General features: G+C 47.8%; 2 protein-coding genes across 2 annotated transcripts; one reads left to right on the forward strand and one right to left on the reverse strand.

Annotated features, from left to right (window-relative positions):
* Window positions 1-208: 208 nt before the first annotated feature.
* On the reverse strand, window positions 209-22,523 carry LOC147582209 (uncharacterized). The gene is made up of 4 exons (XM_086699886.1): window positions 22,422-22,523; window positions 18,147-18,346; window positions 5,741-6,687; window positions 209-2,010 (listed from the first exon to the last, which is right to left on the reverse strand). The coding sequence occupies exons 1-4, from the start codon at window positions 22,521-22,523 to the stop codon at window positions 1,856-1,858; spliced, it is 1,404 nt and encodes a 467-aa protein (XP_086556012.1). The 3' UTR covers window positions 209-1,855.
* Window positions 2,351-4,808, forward strand: ID2 (inhibitor of DNA binding 2). The gene is made up of 3 exons (XM_025927361.2): window positions 2,351-2,815; window positions 3,160-3,223; window positions 4,051-4,808. Exons 1-2 carry the CDS (start codon window positions 2,468-2,470, stop codon window positions 3,214-3,216), a joined length of 405 nt encoding a protein of 134 aa, XP_025783146.1. The 5' UTR covers window positions 2,351-2,467; the 3' UTR covers window positions 3,217-3,223; window positions 4,051-4,808.
* Window positions 22,524-22,908: the final 385 nt, after the last annotated feature.

Raw genomic sequence — 22,908 nt, forward strand, 5'->3', positions numbered from 1 at the left:
TTTCGCATTGGGCTTGCTGAGACCGACGTACGAAGAACTCGGGCCTTTTTTTTTTTTTCTTTTTTTTAAATCATTAACTTCTTCAGCCTCGTAATCCCCTTAAAATGATCTTTAAATGGACGTGGAACCGGGTGGCGTGCCGGTCGAATTCAACGCGATCGGGCCGACTGGACGCTGCCATGGCAGCTGAAGAAAGAAACCACAAAACTTTCACCATATTTAGCAGTTTTACTACATCAGGGTACAGAGATGATCCTGGGAGAAGACACTGCCTTCATCAACTCGGCGAGTGTGTAAAGTAATAGCGTACAACGCTCATTACGAACCAGCCCAGAGCCTGGCTGTTGGGATAATGAGGCTGGCACGGATGTTAACATACGGTGTCCTTGGAAAAAGCTAGGAATGCGTCAGTATCACAGAGCCGCAATGTCCAAGAATCACAAGTAATAATTTGAGAATCCCAAAGATGTTTGTTGACATTGGCTATTATTGTAAAATAGTCAAAGTATAACATCATGAACCAAAATAGTGTCAAAACAAAATCTGTTCCACTGTGGCACGTATGTGACAGAAACACAGGCACACAAAGTACATCAAAAGGCCCGCACCGTGGGGGGGCTCGGCATTAAATCATTTCCAGACTTAATATCGGAGGAGAGGTGGTCAAGCGAACGCTGTCCGGACCACAGTCGTAGGCAGCTCTCCGGGGCCAGGCCCTCAGCAGACTTCTCGGCGGGTTTGGGAAAGCGTCCACCTCCATGCTCCAAAATAAAGTGACTTGGTTTTCTGAAAGCGGCATCCACCTCAGCACCCACCACCAAACCGCCTGGCCGAAGAGATACCCTGGGGCAGGCGCATGGCTCGGGCGGGCGTCCAAGAGACAGGCTGGCCCACTAGCCGAGAAATTAATGATTAATTGAAGGGGGAAATGCAGGTTCCCCACTACTAAGCTTTGCTTCTTTTCTGATCTGCCCCCTTCCTTTTTCTTAAACGCAAAGAAGGTGAAGATTGAGGGAAAAAGTAAACAGGGGACTTACAGATATTACATTTTTCTCGGGTTTTCTGCTGTCTTGTATTCCTAGGGAAATGGGATTTTCAAAACACAGCTGATTTACTGTAGTCCTCAGTTAAATCAGAATTATGTGTGAATTAACTGGAAGGTATTTAAATAAGCTGCAAACTTTAGACTGCAGGAAGAACTTCCCAAAGATTTACAGAGGGAAAAAAGGAAAAAAACAAACAAACCAAAAACCTGAAGCTGCATCCAGTCCTAGGGCTGAAAGGATTTCAAACCTCATACATAACAATTTTTTTTTAAGTGGGAAGACTTCGGTCAATGGCTAGAGCCACCTCCCTTTCGCAAAACTTAAAAAATACTATCAGTGCTGGAATGTGGCACGAGAAATCAGGATTTGTGCATAATTAATCACATTACTTTGCCACCCACACTGCAAGGCACAGACCGGCAGCCTCTCAAGGGCAGTGTATGTAAATACAGCTTCGCTATGCAAATGTTCCTAATGATTTCCGATTAATAGGATCATTATAATAGCCCTGCCTGTTCTAGAAAAGGAACCCCGAAAGTGTCCTGCCTCTCAGAGCTCCATAGCGATCAGCACGGTTTCCAAGAAGTACTCAGTTTACTGAGTTTACAATAATGCCTCCCGTGTTGCTCCGAGTTGCACGATCCCACACTAAACCTGTCGTGGAGGGCGCGCGTGGGTGCTTTTTGTTTTGCTTTGCTTTGTTTTGTTTTGTTTTGACATAGCTTAGCCTCATCTGGAGACCGAACTCTACGCACGTCTCTCGTCAATGGCAAACTTATTTGCGTTTTCACTTTCTTCAGCAATGCTTTCTATCCGATGACATTCCGCGGGTCGCAGTGAACGGTGACTTTCCCTCTGCTGTGCAGAGCCTGCCGGTGTCGCTGTGGTTTTAGGGCTGCTGAAACCTCCAGGGTGTGGAAGGCTCCGTCAAGGGACACCCTAGAGCGAGGGTACTGCCTCACCCCTGGAATTAGAATAAAGATGCACATTTGGACTCCTGGGGTCCCCCTTCCCCTCCTCCCCCTGGCCTCCTCCGTCCTCCCCTCCTCCGCGGCCCTCTGCTCCCCTCCTGCCCCGCGCTTACTGTACTCTATTTACCACCCCAGCTGGGCTCGCGCCCGCCCCGCCCACACCGCGGGGATTGGCTGCGAACGCGGAAGGACCGAGCGCTCGCCCCGCGCCCGCGACCGCCAATGGGGGCGCCCGCGCGGCCTGATGGACGCGCCGGCTTCCACCAATGGGAACGCAAGGAACCCGGATCGTGTGCCCCCGGCGAGTGCCGATAAAAGCCGCCCCGCCAGGCTCCCGGCTTCATTCTGAGCCGAGCCTGGTGCCCAGCGCAGGAAGCTCCGCAGGCGGCGGCGGCCTGAGCTCCTGGGCAGCCCGCTCCCTCCCGGTCTCTCCTTCCCCGCCCGGTCAGCATGAAAGCCTTCAGTCCGGTGAGGTCCGTTAGGAAAAACAGCCTTTCGGACCACAGCTTGGGCATCTCCCGGAGCAAAACCCCGGTGGACGACCCGATGAGCCTGCTGTACAACATGAACGACTGCTACTCCAAGCTCAAGGAGCTGGTGCCCAGCATCCCCCAGAACAAGAAGGTGAGCAAGATGGAAATCCTGCAGCACGTCATCGACTACATCTTGGACCTGCAGATCGCCCTGGACTCGCACCCCACTATTGTCAGCCTGCACCACCAGCGACCTGGACAGAGCCAGGCGTCCAGGACGCCGCTGACCACCCTCAACACGGACATCAGCATCCTGTCCTTGCAGGTAAGACCTGCTCCCGGTGCCCCCGCCCGCTGCCGCGCACCCCAGTCATCGCCTGGGCTGCCACTCGCAGACCCATTGTCGAGACGGCCGCAGTCCGTGACTTACCGATGAGCTAATTAACTAAAAAAAAAATTAAAAAAAAAAAAGCAAATCTGCTATAGATCGAGCGGTGCGTGAAATTGCTGATAAGTTCTGACACGTTAATGCATCTGTCTTTGATTCGGATTGTAGCATAAAACGTGTGTAATGAAACTTGCTGTTCTATGGATTACTTTAAAAAAAAAAAAAAAGCCCTTTCTCCTTAAGATTGTCTAACATCGCCGTGTATCCCCTTTCTCTCGCAGGCGTCTGAATTCCCGTCTGAGTTAATGTCAAATGACAGCAAAGCGCTCTGTGGCTGAATAAACGGTGAGTGTTAGCTTGTGCCTCCCGTCCGGACACCGCCTCTTGGAGAGAGCGAGAGCGAGAGAGAGAGAGAGAGAGAGAGAGAGAGAGAGAGAGAGTGTTTTCATTTGTGTATCTGCAAAATTGGGGATTTTGTAAATGAATGTGTTCTTAAGTCGTATTGCACGTAGCACACTGCCTGTGCCTACGAGCTATGAAGGGGCTTCTAGCTCTGATTACTCCAGATCACAGAACATTTTCCTTTTAAACGCAAAAAACAAAACAAAATACCAGTAACTTAAGTGTGAAGGCGGCTGGGGAAAATGCATACTGGCTTCTGCCACACACGGAACGCCTGGCTTTCTCGTACTGGTGCTCTGGTACTATGAGGTACTAACCTCCACGTAATTAATCTTATCACCACAAATTCCGTAGAGCTCCTCCTTCCCTAAAACTTCAGCCCTCCTGAGACTCGGCCAGCCCAGCACTGCCTGCCTGCGCCTCAGACCCTGTGATGTGGGATTCCGACTTCCCTATCTGTTAACTAAAGGGCTGTTTTCAATCAAATAATTGTTACAAGAAGCAGACTGGCGCCCCTGAGCACTGCTGTTGGAGATCCAACTAGGAGATTGCGCTGGGAAGTTTCTCCCCGGAGTCTCTGCTGTTTTAATGTTTAATTTTCGCTGTGGAGGCCGAGTGTGTGTGTTGCATCTGGACGCCAGGGTTTGCCCAATCTTTGAGTGTTTGGTGGTTAAATGTTCAAACTGCGGCTTCCTCGTGGCGCCAGTCTGCCCGCCTCTGCCCTTAGGTTCCGTTCTCCTAAAACACGCCTCTCCCCCGATCTTTTGCAGGTGGTCATGACTTTTCTTTTCTTTGCACAACAACAAGTCCGCAGGATCTTTTAACGCGCTGAACTTATTTTTCAACCATTTCACAAGGAGAACAACAAGTTGAATGGACCTTTTTAAAAAATGGAAGGAGAACTAAGAATGATCATCTTCCCCAGGGTGTTCTCTGACCTGGACTGTGATATTAGTTATTTATGAAAAAGACTTTTAAATGCCCTTTCTGCAGTTGGAAGGTTTTCTTTATATACTATTCCCACCATGGGGAGCGAAAACGTTTAAAATCACAAGGAATTTCCCAATTTAAGCAGACTTTGCCTTTTTTCAAAGGTGGAGCGTGAATACCAGAAGGATCCAGTATTCAGTTACTTAAATGAAGTCTTTTGGTCAGAAATTACCTTTTTGACGCAAGCCTACTGAATGCTGTGTATATATTTATATATAAATATATATATATATATATTGAGTGAAACCTTGTGAACTCTTTAATTAGAGTTTTCTTGTATAGTGGCAGAGATGTATATTTCTGCATACAAAGTGTAATGATGTACTTATTCATGCTAAACTTTTTATAAAAGTTTAGTTGTAAACTTAACCCTTTTATACAAAATAAATCGTGTGTTTATTGAATGGTGATTGCCTGCTTTATTTCAGAGGACCAGTGCTTTGATTTTTATTATGCTATGTTATAACTGAACCCAAATAAATACAAGTTCAAATTTATGTAGACTGTATAAGATGATAATAAACATGTCTGAAGTCAATACCTGAATTCTGAATGGTTTTTAAGATCTCTCTCTCTGTCTCCACTCGATTTAACCATCACTGCCACCACCCCCTAAGCCTTGGGACTTGTATGCAGAAGAAACTCCTTCTTATCAGATGTGTGCTCCGGTGCGAGCACTTTGGGGGCAAAGCGCTAATGTGTTTTAAGAGAGCTGACCGGGCTGGGGAGGCTGTAAACAGAAGTCTCAGTCCCGCAAGGAAATAGTAGTTCTGTGCCTTGGGGCTGAGTTTCAAACCAAGGAGTTGCTGTGACGGTGACTCCTAGGAGTTAGAGCATTCACAATAAATGAGTCTGGAAGGACTACTTGGCTGAGTAGGTGTTCAGACACTTTTGGAGTATATGAAACTGCTTGTAGTTGGGGACATGACTTAAAAGAGTCAGGGGAAGGGCGAAAAGACCCCTGGGTGCTAACTGCTTGCTCCCAGTGACTGTTTGCCTGTAGGAACTCAAGCCGCAGTATGGCCCCGGGCGCTCCCGGCCTCCCCAAGCTTCCCCTGTACCTTCTCACCTGGAGCTCGCCCAGGCTCCTGGAGACAGGGCCTGGGCGGAGCCCACTTTCCAAGACAGGTGGCCGTTAAATCGCCCTTCACCCTTGACTGCACCCCTGGACTGCCCTGGGAAGGAAAAGAGGGAGGGAGGGGAGAAAGGCCTTTTAAGTCACAGAAAAAGTACCAGCGCGCTGTTTCCATGTAGCCCTCACCTGGCAGCTTCTGGCTCCTGCTTTAAAACAGGTAGTTGACGCGGACAGATACTTAAAATTCGTACGTATGCGAAAATTCCCAAACTGGAAGGAAGACACTTCCTGAGGTGTGTGAGGGTGGGGTGGGAGGTTCTGGAAGGCCGGCCCGAGGTGGACGGGAGCGGAGAAGTAAGGTGCGGAGGACGGGCGGGTGGGGATGGGTGTCTCACCTGGGGCCACTTTCTCAGGCCCAGCCCAGCAGGTGTTTGGGTGGCGCCACCTTGTCTGCGCTGGCGGTGGTGGCGTTTCCGGCCCTGACCTGGAATCCGTCACGGAGAGCGCGGGGCCAGGTGCGGAGGGGCGGCCTCGGGCTCTCGGCCCAACCTCGCCCGGCTCCCGCGTCCTCTGCGGCGGTCGCGCCCGACCCCGCTTCCTCCCGGGGGGGGGCGGGTGGCGGCGCCGGGGACCCGGGCGGGGCAGCCTCCGACGCCACCCGCGCCCGGCCCGGCGTCCGCGCCGCAGGTGAGCACGTGCTTTGACCGGGGTCGTCGTTGTTGTTGATAATCGTACCGACGGGGACGCCGGCTCTGCCCGCCACACCTGGGCGGGGCGTGCCGGCGCAGGCCGCCCTTCGGACCTGCCACCTGATGTCCGGCCACCTGTCGCCGGCCCGCCCAGCGCCCCGCGCGACGAGCCGCTCCGCTCAGGGCGGGGGCGGGAAGCACTAGGACGGGTCGCTGCCCCCCCCCCCGCTCCCGCTCCCACCCCATCCTGTCCTCCGGGGACGACAGGGTGGGGGCGCGGACGCCGGCTCCCGGTCGCCCCCAGCCTCTCGTGGTCCGCTCGGACCGGCGAGAGGATCAGACCCGGACGGCAGGTCCTGTGCAAGGGCTCGCAGGCTTTCCAGAGGAAGCGGTGCGGCCGGGGTGGGGCTCTCGAGCACCTGCGCGGTCCCTGGAAGCCGGGGACCGTTTGCAACGTTTGGACGACGACCCAGAGTAGCAGCACCGTCCAGGAAAAGCGGCACCTTTCGGAGGAGGCTTTCGGCGGCGCAGCTCCGGCCACTCGTCCGGGTCCGGCCGGTGGAGGTCGGGCGCCACCTGCTGGCCGGCGCCAGGAAGGCGGCTCGCGAGCGGGGTTTTCGGGGCGCTGGGAGGCCGAGGGGCGATAGCTGGAGCTTGGTGGGGAGGGGGGAAACGGCACGGAGAAACTGCCTTCTGAAAACGGATTATCAGGAAAGAGAGCCTCTCTAGCATGTGTACAGTCGTTTCCACTCTGTTTTCTTCTTATTTCGTCTTCTTACCTACTTCCTAACTTAGATAGGATCCCCTTTTGCAGATTAGTATCCACTGCCACTAGGCGCTGTCTTGGATGTTAATAAAAGCATCAGACTTGACCTCCCGGGAGCAGAGAGACTACAACTGGATTGTGGAGAAAAGTGAGTTGTGAAGTCGAATGAAAGCCGGCGTGTTTTCGCTTCTTTTCCTTAGATCTTTAAATGTGTTTTTATTTCTTCTGAATAACCTCAACCACGACCTCCGATATTGCGTTAAAGGACTAGGGGAGAGGGAGCGTCCTTGTTTTATTCCAGATCTTAACGAAAACAAGTCAGACTTTCTCCATGATGCATGACCCGGCTCTAGGATTTTGTGGTGTTGTGTAGTCTTGATCAATTTTAGGAAGAACCCTTTAATTGTTAGCTGTTTTTTGTTTTGGGGGGATTTTGACTCACAATTCGGGAATGAATTTGGTAAAATATATGTATTCTATTTATTGATACTATTTTTCTTTAGAGTCTTAACACTGATTTTTCTGATGTGAATCAGCCTTGCATTTATTCTGTAATAAATCCTACTTGAACATGACGTATGATTACTTCTTACACACACTGTCGGATTCTGTTAGCCAGTATTGTACTTGGAATGTTCTAGAGTACATTGGGGCCTGTGGTTTCTTTTCTTGTGCTGTCCTTATCTGGTTTTGGAATCAAGGTCACACTAACCTCAAACGATAAATGTGTGGGTCAGTTTACATTTTAGTTCTCAAAGCCACGGATACATCTTCAAAGTTAGGCAAACATGTGGTCTCTCCATCCTACAGAAGCTGTCCTCAGAGACACCAAGGGAGTGACCAAGGGCATGCGGCAGTCCGTGGACAGACTCCGTCCAGTGTTTTACTCAAATGGGGAAGACTTCTGAGGACAACGATGTAGACGTTACTAGGAAATAGTAACCTATAGTCACTAAACACCTGTTTCCTGGAGCTTTTTTGTTGTTGTTCAAGGATATTTATGGGGTTTCCATGTTGTGGGTGCACAGCGCCAGGGCAATCCAAATCCGTGTCAGCCTGACTCACCACACGCCCTTCTGATTCCTAATGCCCTCTGCTACTGGAAGGGAGTCTCCAGGCTCTGACTGTCTTTCCCGGGTGATGGTTCTGCTAAGGCCTCAAACGTCTATTTCCTCATAAAGGTGACCTGAGACAGAGGCAAGATTTGTCCAGAAGCCCAACAGGTATTTGGTTTAGTGCTGACCATGGAGTCACTTGGAGGAGAACCGCCCCTCACTGCCCCCCCGACGGCAGGAACCGGGGGAAGTCTGCAGAGACGTGTGGACAGAGAGCTGAACACTGGCGCGTTTGGCTTGTCTCCAATCATTTGCTATTAAAAATCAGGCCACGTCTGGTGGCAGTTCCTGAGTGGGGGTACCAAGCCCGGCACGGGGGCCACTGACCCAACAGGAATCGGAGGCGAGGTTTCACCCCCACGGGAAGCAGGACATTGGCAGGGAAACCACTCTTGAAGGCCTGCCATGTCAGTGTGTAGACTAAATTACTCATCCTGGACGATCTTGGGGAAGCCTGTCAGCCTGAGGTCAGGAGGGGAAAGAAACATCTCCCTTGAAAATTTAGAGCCACGGGTCTGCCCTCGCAGGGAGTGGAGATTTAAATCCATGGGACACAGACAGTCTGCAAAACTCTAATGCTGATAAATTAACATAAAAATGGTTCCTGGCTGGTGATGCCCCTGGGGTGTTTGGCAGGAGCAAGGGCAAAAGTTCTCCAGAGAGAGAAGCCCTCAAGACTAACCACACAAAATCCTCCTGTTTAATGGCTTGCTGAAAGTAAGTTTACAATTAAAAACTTTAGATGCTACTGAAAACCAATTTTCGGTGAAAGAAAGATTCAGTAGATACAATGAAGAGAAAGATTAGAAACCAAAGAACTATAGAGGCTCAAAGGTGAGGATAACTAAAATGATTCGAGAAAAGAAATAGAAGAACGAATTAAAAACATAAGAAAATCGCAAGGTACAGTTAACCGAAATTGAAAACTCAGTGGAAGGTTAAAACCCAGATTAAAAACTACTGGAGATTTTCTACATGCTAACAACGAACAATCTGAAAAGGAAATTAAGAAAACAATTCCATTTACAATAGCATCAAAATGAATAAAATACCTAGGAATTAATTTAGCCAAGGATGAGGAAGACTTGCACAATGAAAACTATAAGACACGGCAAAAAGAAATTAAAGAAGACGTATATAAGCGAAAAGGCATCCCACGCTCAATGAAATGGAGGCTTGAATATTGTTAACATTTCAATACCACCCAAACTACAGATTCAGGGCAATCCCCGTGAAGACCTCAGTGATATCTTTTACAGAAATAGAAAAATCCATCCTACAATTTAGATGGAATCTTAAGGGACCCTGAACAGCAAAAGCTTTCTTGAGAAAGAGGAACAAAGTTGGAGAACTTACAGTTCCTGGTTTCAAAACTTATTACAAAGCTACAGCCGTCAAAACAGTGTGGTTCTGGTAGAGGGACAAACGTATTGACCAATGGAACAGACTAGAGAACCCAGAAATAAACCCTCACATACATGGTCAAAGGATTTTCTTTTTTTTTTTTAATTTTTTTTTTTAACGTTTATTTATTTTTTTGGGACAGAGAGAGACAGAGCATGAACAGGGGAGGGGCAGAGAGAGGGGGAGACACAGAATCAGAAACAGGCTCCAGGCTCTGAGCCATCAGCCCAGAGCCCGACGCGGGGCTCGAACTCACGGACCGCGAGATCGTGACCTGGCTGAAGTCGGCCGCTTAACCGACTGCGCCACCCAGGCGCCCCGGTCAAAGGATTTTCGACAAGGATGCCAAGACCCCACCACAGAGAAGGGCTGGTCTTTTCAACACACCGGACATCCACATGCAAAAGAGCAAAGTTGGACCCTTCTCTAACACCATAGACAAAAGCTAACTCAAAATGCATCCAAGACCTCCATGTAATGGCTAAACCTATAAAAGTCTTAGAAGAAAACATGTGGCATAAGCCTCACAACTTTGGAATTGGCAATGATTTTTTGGATAGGACATGGCACAGGCAACAAAATATAAATAAAACAACAACAAAAATAAAAGTGGGCAAATTGGACTTTGTGAAAATTTACAACCGTGCCTCACTGGACACCATCAAGAGAGTGAAAAGGCAACCTACAGAATGGGAGAAAATCTCTGCAAATCATACGTTGGATAAGTGATTAATAGCCACCATATACGGAGGACTCCTAAAACTCAACAACACAAAGAGAAACAATTCAAAAATAGGCAAAAGAGTTGAAAAGCCTATCTCCAGAGAAGATCTAGGTACGGGCAGTAAAACACGAGAAGATGCCCCACATCCCTAATCATCAGGGAAATGCAAATCAAAACCATAATGACATCTCATACCCATTAGGATGGCTACTATCACAAAGAGAAAAAAAAAAGCAGGAAATAGCAAGTGCTGGGAGGACGTGGAGAAGTTGGAACTCTTGTACACCGTTCGTGAGAATGTAAAATAATACAGCCGCTGTGGAAAACAGTAAGCATGGCGTCGCCTCAAGAGAATTGAAAAATAGATTTCCCGTATGTTCCAGCGGCTCCACTTCTGGGTATGTACCCAAAAGAATTGAGGCAGGGTCTCGAGGAGACTTTTTGTGTCCGTTTTCATGGCTGCATTATTCACGGTAGTTAAAACACGGAAGCAACCCACGTGTCCGTCAGCAGACCGAGTGGATAAGCCGCATGTGGTGTCTACATACAGTGAAACACTAGCCTCAAGAAGAAAGGAAATTCCAACATCTGCTCTAAGATGAACCTTGAGGATATTCTGCTAAGTGAAATAAGCCAGTCACAGAAAGACAAATGCTATGTGATTCCATTTATATGCGGTACTTAGAGTGTCAAAATCACAGAGACAGAAAGTAGAGGGGTGACTGCCAGGGCCTGGGGGAGGGGAGAAGGAAGGAGGAGCTTTGCAGGATGAGAGGGTTCTGGAGACAGATGGCCGTGATGGTTGCATACACAACAGTGCGAATGTACTTAATACCTCTGAACGACACGCTGAAAAACAATTACGATGGCAACTTTTACGTTACGTGTATTTTTGCCACACACACAAAAATGTGTAAGCTACTAGAGAGAGAATTCATGAACTCAGAGATGGAGCCGAGGAAATAACCCAGAACACAGCACTGAGAGATAGAGATCTCAAAGAGATGAAATCAAGGATGGAATGGAAAAGTCCAACACATAAGGCAGTCTCTACTGAAGGTCATGGCAATGGAAGGGTGTGCATCACAGCCAAGAGGCAACTCGAACTTGAACATTAGACATGCCTAAGCATCACACAAGCCTTTAGTCAAGCCAATGGGCCACACACACATATGTCCTAAATCTGGAAAAGAAGAAGTCCTTCAACACAAGGGAAAGAGTTCACAGGTAATACAGTGGCCTTTACACGTACAAATAGATGGTCCGTTCCATTCGTAGGGAGATAACAGCAAGTGGAAAGAAACCACATGAGATACCAGTTCTCACCCAGCAGATGGACAAAAGTGCAAAAATGACCGTGCACTCTGTTAAGACCGGGGGTGAGGGGAACGGTCTTGTCCATCGTTCACGATAAAATGTGCAGGGGAACTGGACACCAGCCCGCAAGATTCTGCGTGCATTGACAGTTTCACCCAGCTGTCCCACCCAAGGGATCTATCCCAAAGTTACACTTGCAAAATAGGAACTAGTTTATGCCTCAAGTTAACACGTGGCATTATTATTTTTTTAATTTTTTTTAATGCTTATTTGTTTTTGAGAGAGAGAAGGAGACACAGAATCTGAAGCAGGCTCCAGGCTCGGAGCCGTCAGCACAGAGCCCGACTTGGGGCTCGAACCCACAAACCGTGAGGTCATGACCTGAGCCGAAGTCCGCCGCTTAACCGACTGAGCCACCCAGGGGCCCTGGCATTTTTTTTTAATAGTAAATGATTGGAAACAAACGCCCACCAGTAGGGGGTTGGCTGGAAATTCTACCGCACATTCATGAGCAGCGTCGTGACAGGGAGAGCTGTGTGCTTTCCAGGGTATAACGCCCAGTGGAGAGAGCATCGCCATGTGGGGAACGGGCTGTCGTGTCAGAAGAAAGGCATACTATACACGTAGAGATTCGTGTTTGTTTACATTTGTAGAGAAATAGAAGATAAACCAAAAACCAATTGAAATGGCTATTGATGGAGGAGGGGGGAGAAATGTGATGTTTCTAAATGTATCTTGTCATATAGTTTTGATTGTAATGGAAATGTTTTTAATCAAAGAAAAAAGCAATATACACAACTTTAAAAGTAGAGCAGGTGTACCTAGTCATATCTCAGGTTGGTTGTATACCCATATCAAGAAAAGAATTATTATCCCAGCTGACTTTAGGACACAGAAGTTTTACTCGACATGCCCAGTGGAGATGTTCTAAGGACAGAAAGAGCTGCAAAGAGGGGGCTCCTGGGTGGCTCAGTCGGTTGAGAGTCCAACTCTTGATTTCGGCTCAGATCATGATCCCAGGGCCGTGGGATCGAGCCCCACGTGGGACTCCACACTGGGAGTGGACCCTGCTTGGGATTCCCTCTGTCCCTCTGCCCCTCTCCTCTGCTCGAACTCTCTCTCTCTCTCTCTCTCTCTCAAGTAAATAAACATTTTTTTAAAAAGAGCTGCAAAGAAACCATGAAGTTCACTTAGTTGTCATAGTTAGTAATAATCTTGATATTGTTATCTTTAAACCGGTAAATATATAAGATAAGCAAAGAAGTAATTATACTTAATCTCTTTCAGTGTCAGAGAGATTAGATACAAATAAAAGTTAAAGAATTAAAAGCCCAGAACTCTTATATTTGAACTGACAATATCCATTGAAACTCACTTCTCTTAAAAAAATATTTTTCTGGGGCGCCTGGGTGGCGCAGTCGGTTAAGCGTCCGACTTCAGCCAGATCACGATCTCGCGGTCCGGGAGTTCGAGCCCCGCGTCAGGCTCTGGGCTGATGGCTCGGAGCCTGGAGCCTGTTTCCGATTCTGTGTCTCCCTCTCTCTCTGCCCCTCCCCCGTTCATGCTCTGTCTCTCTCTGTCCCAAAAATAAATAAACGTTGAAAAAAAAAATTTTTTTTTTAAAAATATTTTTCTAGCATTCCACTGAAAATGCCTAGAAGCTATGATAACTTGGTAGTAATAAGCACCCCCTTAAAATCAGTTTGTGTTCTCCGATACCATTAACCACAAGAAGTAAGCAACATTCCTTGGAGAAAGGACTGATGCCCAGTCCAGGACAGGAAGTAAAAATGATAAAGATAGACAAAAATAAAGAGATGACAAAAATAGAATAAAACTCTTTGGGTCCCAATGGAAGATTCTAGGGCACCAACTCATTTTAAAAATTGATAATTAAAGGGAAATTAAAAAGCGTTCACCCTGCCTTCCCAGTACGAGTTGTATGTCAGAAAACTGTAAAAGACAAAATTAACAAACCATTTTGCAGCCCCCAAGTTCCAGGGAATGCAAGGACTGCGACATATCACATAGTTGCTGATTCAGGCAACGGTCATCAATGTTGAGTGGAATCATTAGGTGAAAGATTGATGGGGGAGTCGATAATGAAATGATCTGGCTGTTTATAAGGAAATGATTGCTTGAACCCCTGGGTCAGTCACTAAAAATCCAGACGAGGGACCAGGAGATGCTTCCTGGCGTGCAGTCAGAGGGACACAGCATCACTCGTGAAACATTTGTAGGAAAACATTTATTTCTAATAACCCAATCTGAAGTAATACAAAGCCTTCAGATCTAACCTTCTTGTCTATGGAAACGGGGGTGGGGGGTTGGGGAGCAAGTGAAATTATATCCCAAGGAAGCGGGCAGAAGCCCAGAATGGGGACTTCCTCAGGACGACTGACCCAGCTTTGTCTACACGGCAATGATATTAAAGCAGAGCTCGTGGGGAGGACGGGGGAAGAGCTGTCCTCAAGGAAGACGACATAGGAAATGGAACAGCCAAGTGCAATGAGTGAGTCTCATTCAGCTTCCTCGACTCTCAACAGGCAACAGTTTCAGACAATTGGAGAAACGCGAATGAACGCGGGGCATCGGATGATGTTAAAGGATTGGTTGGGTCCGTGTGAAATGGGAGAATGACCCTGTCCCTTAAGATGCGTACTGACGTATTTACACGTGAGGTGTCTCGTATTTGCTTTCAAATAGTCCAAAGGAAAGGGGAGTGAGACACACGACACAGGCACGGCCAAATGCCGCTAGCATCCCCGCTGAGTGATGGGCACAGGACCGTCCTCTGTGTTTGGAAATGCTCTGGAAATGTCTGGAAATGTCCTCTATGTTTGGAGCCGCGGGTCAGAGAGACTCCGTGCTATGCTTACTCTGGCACAGAGCCCTTCCCTTCTCCAAAGTCTCTGCCCTCCTGCCACGTGGCTCGACTTCCGTGTTCCCTCCCTCGAGATCTACCTTGACCTGTAGCGCAAATGAACTCTCCTCTGTCACCCGGCTCAGCTGCCTTTCAGAGACAGCGCTCTGCGTGCAGGATACCTGTCATGAGTCTCACCGACAGGCGGCAGAGAAAAAGTCCACGAGGCCCAGAAATGCCCCGGGGGCCTGTCTGTCCTCCCCACGGTCATGAGCAGAGGAGAACAGTATGTATATTTCCGCATGTGTGATTACGCCTTCCTTGTAGAATATGGTCCTGGTTTTAAGTAAGTTTCCACCTAGAAACAATGCTGTAAGGTATGTTTTAAACATACAGTCTTCTAAATAAGTTCCATCGGTTCCGGAAGAAAGTTCTTAAAAATGCACGCATTCCTTCAAACTTTCATGTCTCAGAAAGTCCTCCGGAAGCTCTATCAAGAAAGGAAAAGGGAAAGGCCCTTCTTAAGGTTCTAATTTTACCGGAATTTGCCAAAGCCTACCAGGGGAAAAAAATATTCCAGAAACGCTTAACTGAAACTCTGGGCCCCTAAAGTGAAATATTTGAAGGAGCAAAAACCCTCAAATTTAAAGGTAATCCATACTGGTTGAGTCAATCCAATTTAAAAATGTCTTGACTGGGAAAGCAATTTCTGAACAAGCGTGTGAGGCCCTGGTTTTGTAGCTGACGGTGACTTCTGAGAATCATCCCGAAGTACGTATGAGCCCTGGAGGGCTGCCCCCGAGAATTCCATCTGATGAGGAAGCAACCCCAAACCACACAGGGACAGGGCTACGCAGCAGGACATGTGCTCGTTTTCATCCAGGGCTCTGCGGTCTGTGAGGACCACGCTGCGTCCTGCTAACACAGGAGACGCTTCTTTCCGGGGAACGATCTCCGATGTGCCAAAGGGGCTACGTTCATTAACTCAGTTATTGCACATTTATCGAGTGCCGCCTGTGTGCCAGACATCGTTCTAAGTGCTGCGGACCCAGCAAACCAGACAGACGGGGACCCCTGGCCCGAGTTCCAGCAGTGAGACACGGACCATATACAGGTAAATTCCGTCATATGAGAGGGAGGTAAGTGCTGGGAGGAGAAATCAAGCAAGGAAAGGCTGCAAGGTGAGCCAGGGTTGAAGTTACTGTCTCTGGGCTCCGAGCCCGCCCCACCAGGCTCAGCTTTGGGGGTTTGGTTGCTCTGCGGCACGGCGGCCTCTGGGTGGCCAGTAGGAGTGGGAAAGGGCACCTGCAGGCGGGGAGGGGACGACAGAGGGCACCCGCAGGAGTGCGACTCGCGGAAGCCACGCCCACCACCCAGCCTTCCCGCAGCACCTGGAGGCTGTTTGCAGCTTCTCAACACCTGGAGAGCTGGCCGACCCCCCCCCCCCCACCCCACCCCTGCCCTCCCCGCACTGATTGCAGCCCCAGCAAGCAGCACCTGGTCCTCAGGGGGATCTGGGGGCCAGGCCCAGGGCACCCTCCTCCAGCTCAGAGGCCCCCACACCAGTGAGGGTCACCCCCTTCTTAGAGCTTCTGAGGGTTAATTCCAGCCGCCCGCTTTGTGTCCTCGGTCCAAGTGTGGAAATGCTTCCTGCGGTGACCACCTCTGTGATGCCTGACTGTTCTTTGCTTTTGCTTTTTTCGGTTACTGAGTTAGTACTTTATACCTAGTTAACAGTTTTATTCTTTCCGCTAAAGTTTGGGACTGGACCCTGATGGGTGCACCGGGCTCTGGCACCCCGTGGCCTCTCCTGTACGACTCGAAATCCACGCCGCTCAGAGGAGAGACACCGCGGGCTCTCACCAAGTCTTGGATTTGAAATAGAATTTTAGGGGCTCCTGGGTGGCTCAGTCGGTTAAGCATCCAACTTCGGCTGTGAGGTCATGATCCCACAGTTCGTGGGTCCAACCCCACGTTGGGCTCTATGCTAACAGCTCAGAGCCTGGAGTCTGCTTCAGATTCTGTGTCTTCCTCTCTCGAGCTGCACCCCCACCCCTGCTCACACTGTCTCTCTCTCAAAAATAAACATTAAAAAAAATTTTTTTTAAAGAAGTGATAAAATAGAACTTTAGTTATGTGTTAGTCCCACACTGCTGTATAACAAAGTACCCCCAAACTTAGTAGCTTAAGACAACAAATGTGTAGGACCTTGCACAGTTTCTGAGGGTGAGGAATCAGGAATGGCTTACTTGGGTGGCTCTGACTCAAAGTTTCTCACCTCAAGGCTTGCCCAGGTTGGGGAATCAGCTTCAGACTCGCTCACGTGGTTGCTGCTGGCCTCTGTTCCTCACCAGCTGTTGGCCGAAGGTCTTAAGTTCCTTGACACATGGGCTTCTCCAGAGGGGTGCTCACAACATGTCAGCCAGCTTCCCCCAGAGTGAGACAGAGAGAGAGTGTCCAGGGCAAAAGCTCAGAAGTGACATAGCACCACGGTGGGTCATTCAGACCAACCCTGGTACAATGGGAGGGACCACAAGGGCATGGGGTGTGGGGTGTGGGCACCAGGAGTGGGCGATTACTGAGGCCATCTTGGAAGTTGGCGACACAAGCTCTTTTCATTAGACACCTTGGGCTTTGGGGTGGGGCGGGATCAGAGCCAGCCTGGGTGTCCCGAGTCCTGTGCTGCCGGTGCAAATCAAGAGACTTCAAAACCTGAGCAGAAGCTATAATCCTCCGTAGGTCCTACAAGTGGGAAATGGCTAACTCCTTACCGCAGGCACCATTTTAGAAGCTCTTTGGAAACATTTGGTGGAAATGGCAGGGATAATTTTGGCTGTGTGACTCCTCCAGGCATATCTTGCTTTGTCACTAAAACTCTCAATTTAGGAATTATGCTGGCATTTTCTCCAGCTGCTGAGATGTCTAGATGTCAATGGTTTATATGTGTCTTTCTTAGTTATAGCCAATATACTTCAAACTTATTAACCAGACCGCACTTAACTTGGCTTCTTAACCAAAGGAAAAAAAAAAGCATATTAAGTAACCACACATCATAGAACATCATCCCTCGTTAGATCGTTTCCCTTTTCCCAACTATCACTCCCAGCTGATTGAACACCCAGTCCGAGATAGAACCTTGGGCCAACGCAGTAAATAATATCTCCACTTCCACGATGGCAGAGAGAATTTTGGCATATCTGAAAGATTAGGTAACTAGATCTAAAACCATACTGCTAAATCGTTTTGGACTTGAAATGATTATTCTAACAACACACGGAATGGCGAGGTGTCATCGCCGAGGATAAAGTTGAGAAGCGCTTCCCCCACCCGGCTATACGACGGACGCAGCTTGTCTAGGAGGAAATATTTTAATTACCGGAAACACACACAATGGATAGCGTTCTCCAGTCCCATCATAGAAAGTGACACCCTTGAAGTAGTTAAGCAGAGAAAGAGATCAAAGTTCTGGAAGTGTTGAAAGCGGCTCTTGGGCCATTTCCACCCATTTATACATAGGAAGGTGGTAGTTCTGATGTGGCATCTACACAGATAAAGATAGGCGACTTGAATCCTAAATGTTATGTTGATATGCAATCTGAAAATAGTATATATATTGAAGATTTTTTATACACTTCCACATTTTCAGTGTAAGGCCTTTACATTCTTAGTTATAGGCAAGGGCCCAAGTTTTCTGAGATTCCATAGCCAAATCATCAGTGAAATAGAAGGAAGGAAAAAAAAAAAAAAACACACAAACCTCTTGCTGGAAGCCATATGCAAGAGAAAGATGGTGACAGTGTCTGAAAAGAAAGCCATTTCTATTTTTTACATCTTTTTTTCACTATAGTGAGGGTGTAAATTTTAACTGACATGTTCCAACCAAGTGAAAATCATTCCGGGGGGACAAATGGACGCGATCCCACACGGAAAGTACGCTGAAGGCTTCAATGTTGAAGGAGAATATCCACTTGACTTCAAATAGTTTCACCCAAGACAGGTTCCGGCCCCACGCTACCCTCACGGGAGCCTCGAGGAACACAGAGCTGAGGTCGAGGCCGCGGAAGAGCGGCAGGAGGCGGGGTTCACCGGGTGCCTCCACTCCCCGGGAGGTACGGGCAGGTCCCTGCACTAAGTGGCCATCAGCGTCACCAGAAGCAAAGCGACGGATCCATTCAGCTCCAGCACGCGATCTAGAATCCTCCCGCCCTGGAGGAAGATCGGTTCCTTAAAATCAGGCTACGATGCACCCAGCAGAGTTGTTCTTCCGTCTGTCTTCTGCCATGATGGTGTCGTAGGACAGTATTTGTCTTCCTGGTCCCCATAGTGATCTGTATGGCACTTTGTGTGTTCTGCGAATGGCTGCAAAAATATTCTGGTCCCACGTGCTCTTCTAGAATCTTGCCACACCAGTGACAAGGGGTGGGGGTCCGTCTTCTGCCCTTGAACCTGGGCTGGAGTTTGTGAACGCAAAAGAAGAGAAGCTCTGTGAATCGCAAGGCTCATTCACGGCTCGTTCACGGAAGGTCATACAACTCCGGCCTGGTTCTCTCTCTCTGTCTCTGTCTCTCTCTCTCCCGTCCTCTCTCAGTCTCAGGACATTCACCCTTGGAACATACCTGCCATTTTGTGAAGAAGCCCAAGCAGCGGAGAGAGACCAGGTGTAGGTATTGCCATCCTGGTAGTGACTGCCATCCCAGCTGACACGACATCTGTCACCCACCAGACATGTGAGTGAGAAACCCTGTGAGATGCCTCCAGACCCCGCCACCATCTGACCACAACTGCATGCAAGACCCTGAGTAAGGACACCTGACTGAGCCCAGTCAACCCCGCAACTGTAAGAAGAATGTCATATATATATATATATATATATATATATATATATATATACACATATATGATATAACATATAAATACTGTTTGTGGCATTCAGTTTGGGGTGATTTCCTACTTAGCAATTGGTAACCTGCACATGGGCTGACAAGGTAAGACATCACGCTGTTTAAGAATTATAAGCTTTGGGGGCACCTGGGTGGTTCAGTCAGGCATCCGACTCTTGATTTCAGCTCAGGTCATGATCTCGCGGTTCGTGGGTTCGAGCCCCACGTCGGGCTGTTTTAAAGAAAATAAACTTCAAATAATCTCCTTCAAGGACTTTGAAAAATCATATATCTGCCCACATTTTTTTAAGTTGGCATCTAAAATTTTTGTTATGTGTTCAAATGGCTGTAAAATAAAATTTCACACAAAATTATTTCATTATTCTCTTAAGTACATCCATCCACTGGAATATCAACCCGGTTTGACAGCCATGATCACACGTGTTTAAATACAAGACAAGATCTTCTTCAGGAGTCAAAATTCTCGCATTGTTTCTTTTTCTCCTTGGACTAGTGTCTCTATTCCACTTCCCCCCAAAGTTTTATCCTAATATACGTTTGCATTTGAAAATCATTTCTCACCCTATTATGCCTTCCTGCAAAAAGAATGTATGTATGCACTTACATATTGCAATTCTAAGGGTTTTTGTTTCCAGTTATTACAAAAACATTCCTCAATGCTTAAAAATCTTTATAAACATTAAGATAATATTTTACAGAAAATATATCTCTAAACACGATGGATAAAACCAGTTTTCAGTTATTTTAAGTCTCCACAGATGAATATTACTATTGTATAGAACGAGCCAGAGTTCAACATGAATTTTAATCCCTGTTTGTATTTGTGTAGATTTAAGTGCCAAGAAACCTCACGCACATAAATAAGTAGATAGAATTGGAAGCGGTTTTGATAGAGCAATGTCACTGATTCTTTCAACCTCTTCCAAGTTCAATGCTAGAAATTGCATAGCAATTCACTCTCAAACTTTATTTTTAGTATTCTATACCATGACAACCCGGTTACATCTAGCTTCCATTTTATTGGTAGCAAAGAATTGGAAATCACTTGGCTTGAACATTTCCCAGGAAAATATTCTGGAGATTGAAAGGAGGAGGGGAGGGCTTTCAATGGTGATGGGAAGACGGTCAGCCAGCCTTCTGCTTTGCATCCACTTTCAACGTCCACCTCTAGGGGGCGACCCTGGGCTTTGAGGACTTGGGAGCGCCTTTTACCCTCCCCTTCCCTGTAGCCCCCCCCACCGCCCCTCCCCCCTCCCCCCCCCCCCCCCCACACACACCAGCTCTCTTCTCTGGGATACAGCTTGTCTCTCTGCTTTCGAGACTTCAGTATGTGTTGAATTCACTCACTGCGTCACCCCCCCCTTCCTGGGCTCCTGTCCTCGCAGGCTGACATGTCAGGATACAGAGGAGGAAAGAGCTGCCTGTGATCATTCTGTTCTTACCTGGTATCGAAGGACTAGACTCACCCAAACAAATGTCTTATGCTCTGAAGACGAGCCTTGGGTGGAAATCATTTCCACAGGAACAGCATAATTTTTTGAATAGGCTCAGTGACAGATTTGCTTTATTGAAATTTCCAAAAGTCATTTGCAGGAAAGGCCTCAATTAAGCAAGGCTCTTTATGGGATATTCTATAGAGTACTGTCCTGCACCCTCCTCGAGGGAAAAAGAGTTTGGGGCAGGATATAGTTGGAAGAGATTGCACACCATTCCCTCTTCCGGAAGTTTCCAAATATACGTTGCAAGTTTTAATAAATTATGGAACAAAGGAACCTATTTGATTGGATTTTCAAAACGCATCGGACCACAAATCCAGTTTTTTTGTGTGATACTCGCTAATACCCTCACATAACCAGCCTTCCACAGACATCCAGGGAAAGGCTAAAGTCAGAGAAATTTGGTGACTGGGTCCTGCATGTAGTGAAGTCAACAGATCGTGTTCAACTGTCCGCTTTGTGAAGCATCCCGCCGACCCTCAGTGTGTGTGTGTGTGTGTGTGTGTGTGTGTGTGTGTGTATGTATGTCGGGATGGATGGACTGTTGACCTCGGGTTTGAACCATCCCACGGATGGCAGAGAGACAAAGCAACGTGCTCTTTCTTTGCGATTTGACATGTGTACTTCGGGGGGATATCGGGAATGTTGTAATTTTCCAGTGCAAACTTTGACATTTTGTTTCTGGGTCATGGAGAAAACACCATCTCTCATCAGCAATTACTGTTTTCCTCAAATCCATGCTATTTTTGTCCCGTTTCCTTGGAAAGACCAGAACAAATGCTAAGCCCTTGCTTTCTCCTGTCATTCAAATGCATGGCACAGATTTTTTTAAAAGTCTTACCTTGTGTTCAAGTTGTCCTTCAGAACATGTGAGTTACTCTCAGAAGTTAACTCCTCTCCCAGCACGTGTCCCCCGGGCTAGAATCACAGCCCTTACCTCTATCGTGACCATGTCACGGACTGTTCACTTGGGTGGTCATTGACATCATCTATACCTGGTTTAATTTTCAGGGTCACACTCTCGCTTTTGATGTCATTTTATGCCCAATCAGATCTCTTTTTATGGATTTATATTTTACATGAAAAACTGACTTCACACGTTCGTTGGTTTTCTTCACTCCAACTAATAGCCCCTTCTTTTTAGGCCAATGCATTGTAATGAATTCCTCTATGTGTTAAGCCCACTAGAACAAGATTAGTTTAGACAATGTTGAGAGTAATGCTGCTGCAAGTCAAAACAAGTCCCGACGCGCTGGAATACATGCCGAGTCTGATTTTTTAATCTACAAAGTAACGGTGTTAGACTTAAATCTTTTCAGGTCTCTTTGGAGAGCTTTATGCTTCTGTATGTGGCTAAGCTCAGCACTCATCTGAGTCATCTATCATTCATTAAATTTATCAAAAGTTTTTGAGATTCAATCATTTCTCCATTTATTGCAGCTCCTTCAGTAATAAACTCTGTTAACTTGCTAAACGCCAAGTTGCGCGTTTGACGCTCGTCCCAGCGCCTGGCCTACGGTCGTGGCCGCATGCACGATGGCACAAATGAACATGCCCTTGGGTTGTGAAGAGTGTCTAAGCTTCAAGGGAAACCCCAGACAATTGCACTTCAGTAGAAGATATTGTGTCGAGAAGGTAGGGCATTTTGGCATGTGAGGAACAAAAGAGGAGGCACCTGAACACGGGACGAAGAGAGAGAGAGGACAAACCCACAAAAATAAGGACCGTCTGTGAATTTAGTTTTGTGAAGATCTTTGCGATACTCGGGAAAACCCAGGAAAGCGGCCAACTCTTAGCTTACAGACTGATTTGCACAGGAGTAGCGCGGGGCTGTATCTTGAAGGGCCTTGAGCGTTCCTGGAAGCTCACCGGAACTGGATATTTGGCGCGGCGGGAGAGGCATCGCCACTGTTGGGCAGGAAACGATGAACTCTGTGTTTTCGGAGGCTCCATTGGTACTTGTGTGCGGACTGTAATGACGAAGGGAAGGTGTGGGAAGCAGGGGATGGTGGGGGCTAGAGTCAAGGTGAAGGGACCCTAAAGGGACAGTCTGGAGAGCCACTACAGAGAACAGCTAAGGGCTTGGTGACGGATGGGGTGAGGGAGTGGGAGAGACAGGAGGCAAAGATAACTCAATGTCTGAGCCCGAGTAAGGGGATAATTATGGCACCAATGACAAGGAGGAAAACACGGCAGGGAGAGTCGGTTTGGGGGACAGTTCCGAGTTCTGTGTTAGCCCGCCCGCACGGGAGGGGACCGCCCACATGTGGGTGCACTGTTCCTCCGAT

This window comes from Puma concolor, chromosome A3 (assembly GCF_028749965.1).
Source record: "Puma concolor isolate L17-30 chromosome A3, mPumCon1.1.hap2, whole genome shotgun sequence".
Lineage (NCBI taxonomy): Eukaryota > Metazoa > Chordata > Mammalia > Carnivora > Felidae > Puma > Puma concolor.

Excerpts from the sequence above, each read along its gene's own strand:
- LOC147582209 (XM_086699886.1), bottom strand. The coding sequence starts at position 22,523 with ATGCCTCTCCCGCCGCGCCAAATATCCAGTTCCGGTGAGCTTCCAGGA. Across the intron at positions 18,347-22,421 it reads ACTCCTGTGCAAATCAGTCT|GGACCTGCCCGTACCTCCCG; the intron begins GTAAGCTAAGAG and ends CACTTAGTGCAG. Across the intron at positions 6,688-18,146 it reads GCCTTCAGCGTACTTTCCGT|CTCCAGCTATCGCCCCTCGG; the intron begins GTGGGATCGCGT and ends CTCCCCACCAAG.
- ID2 (XM_025927361.2), top strand. The coding sequence starts at position 2,468 with ATGAAAGCCTTCAGTCCGGTGAGGTCCGTTAGGAAAAACAGCCTTTCG. Across the intron at positions 2,816-3,159 it reads TCAGCATCCTGTCCTTGCAG|GCGTCTGAATTCCCGTCTGA; the intron begins GTAAGACCTGCT and ends TTTCTCTCGCAG.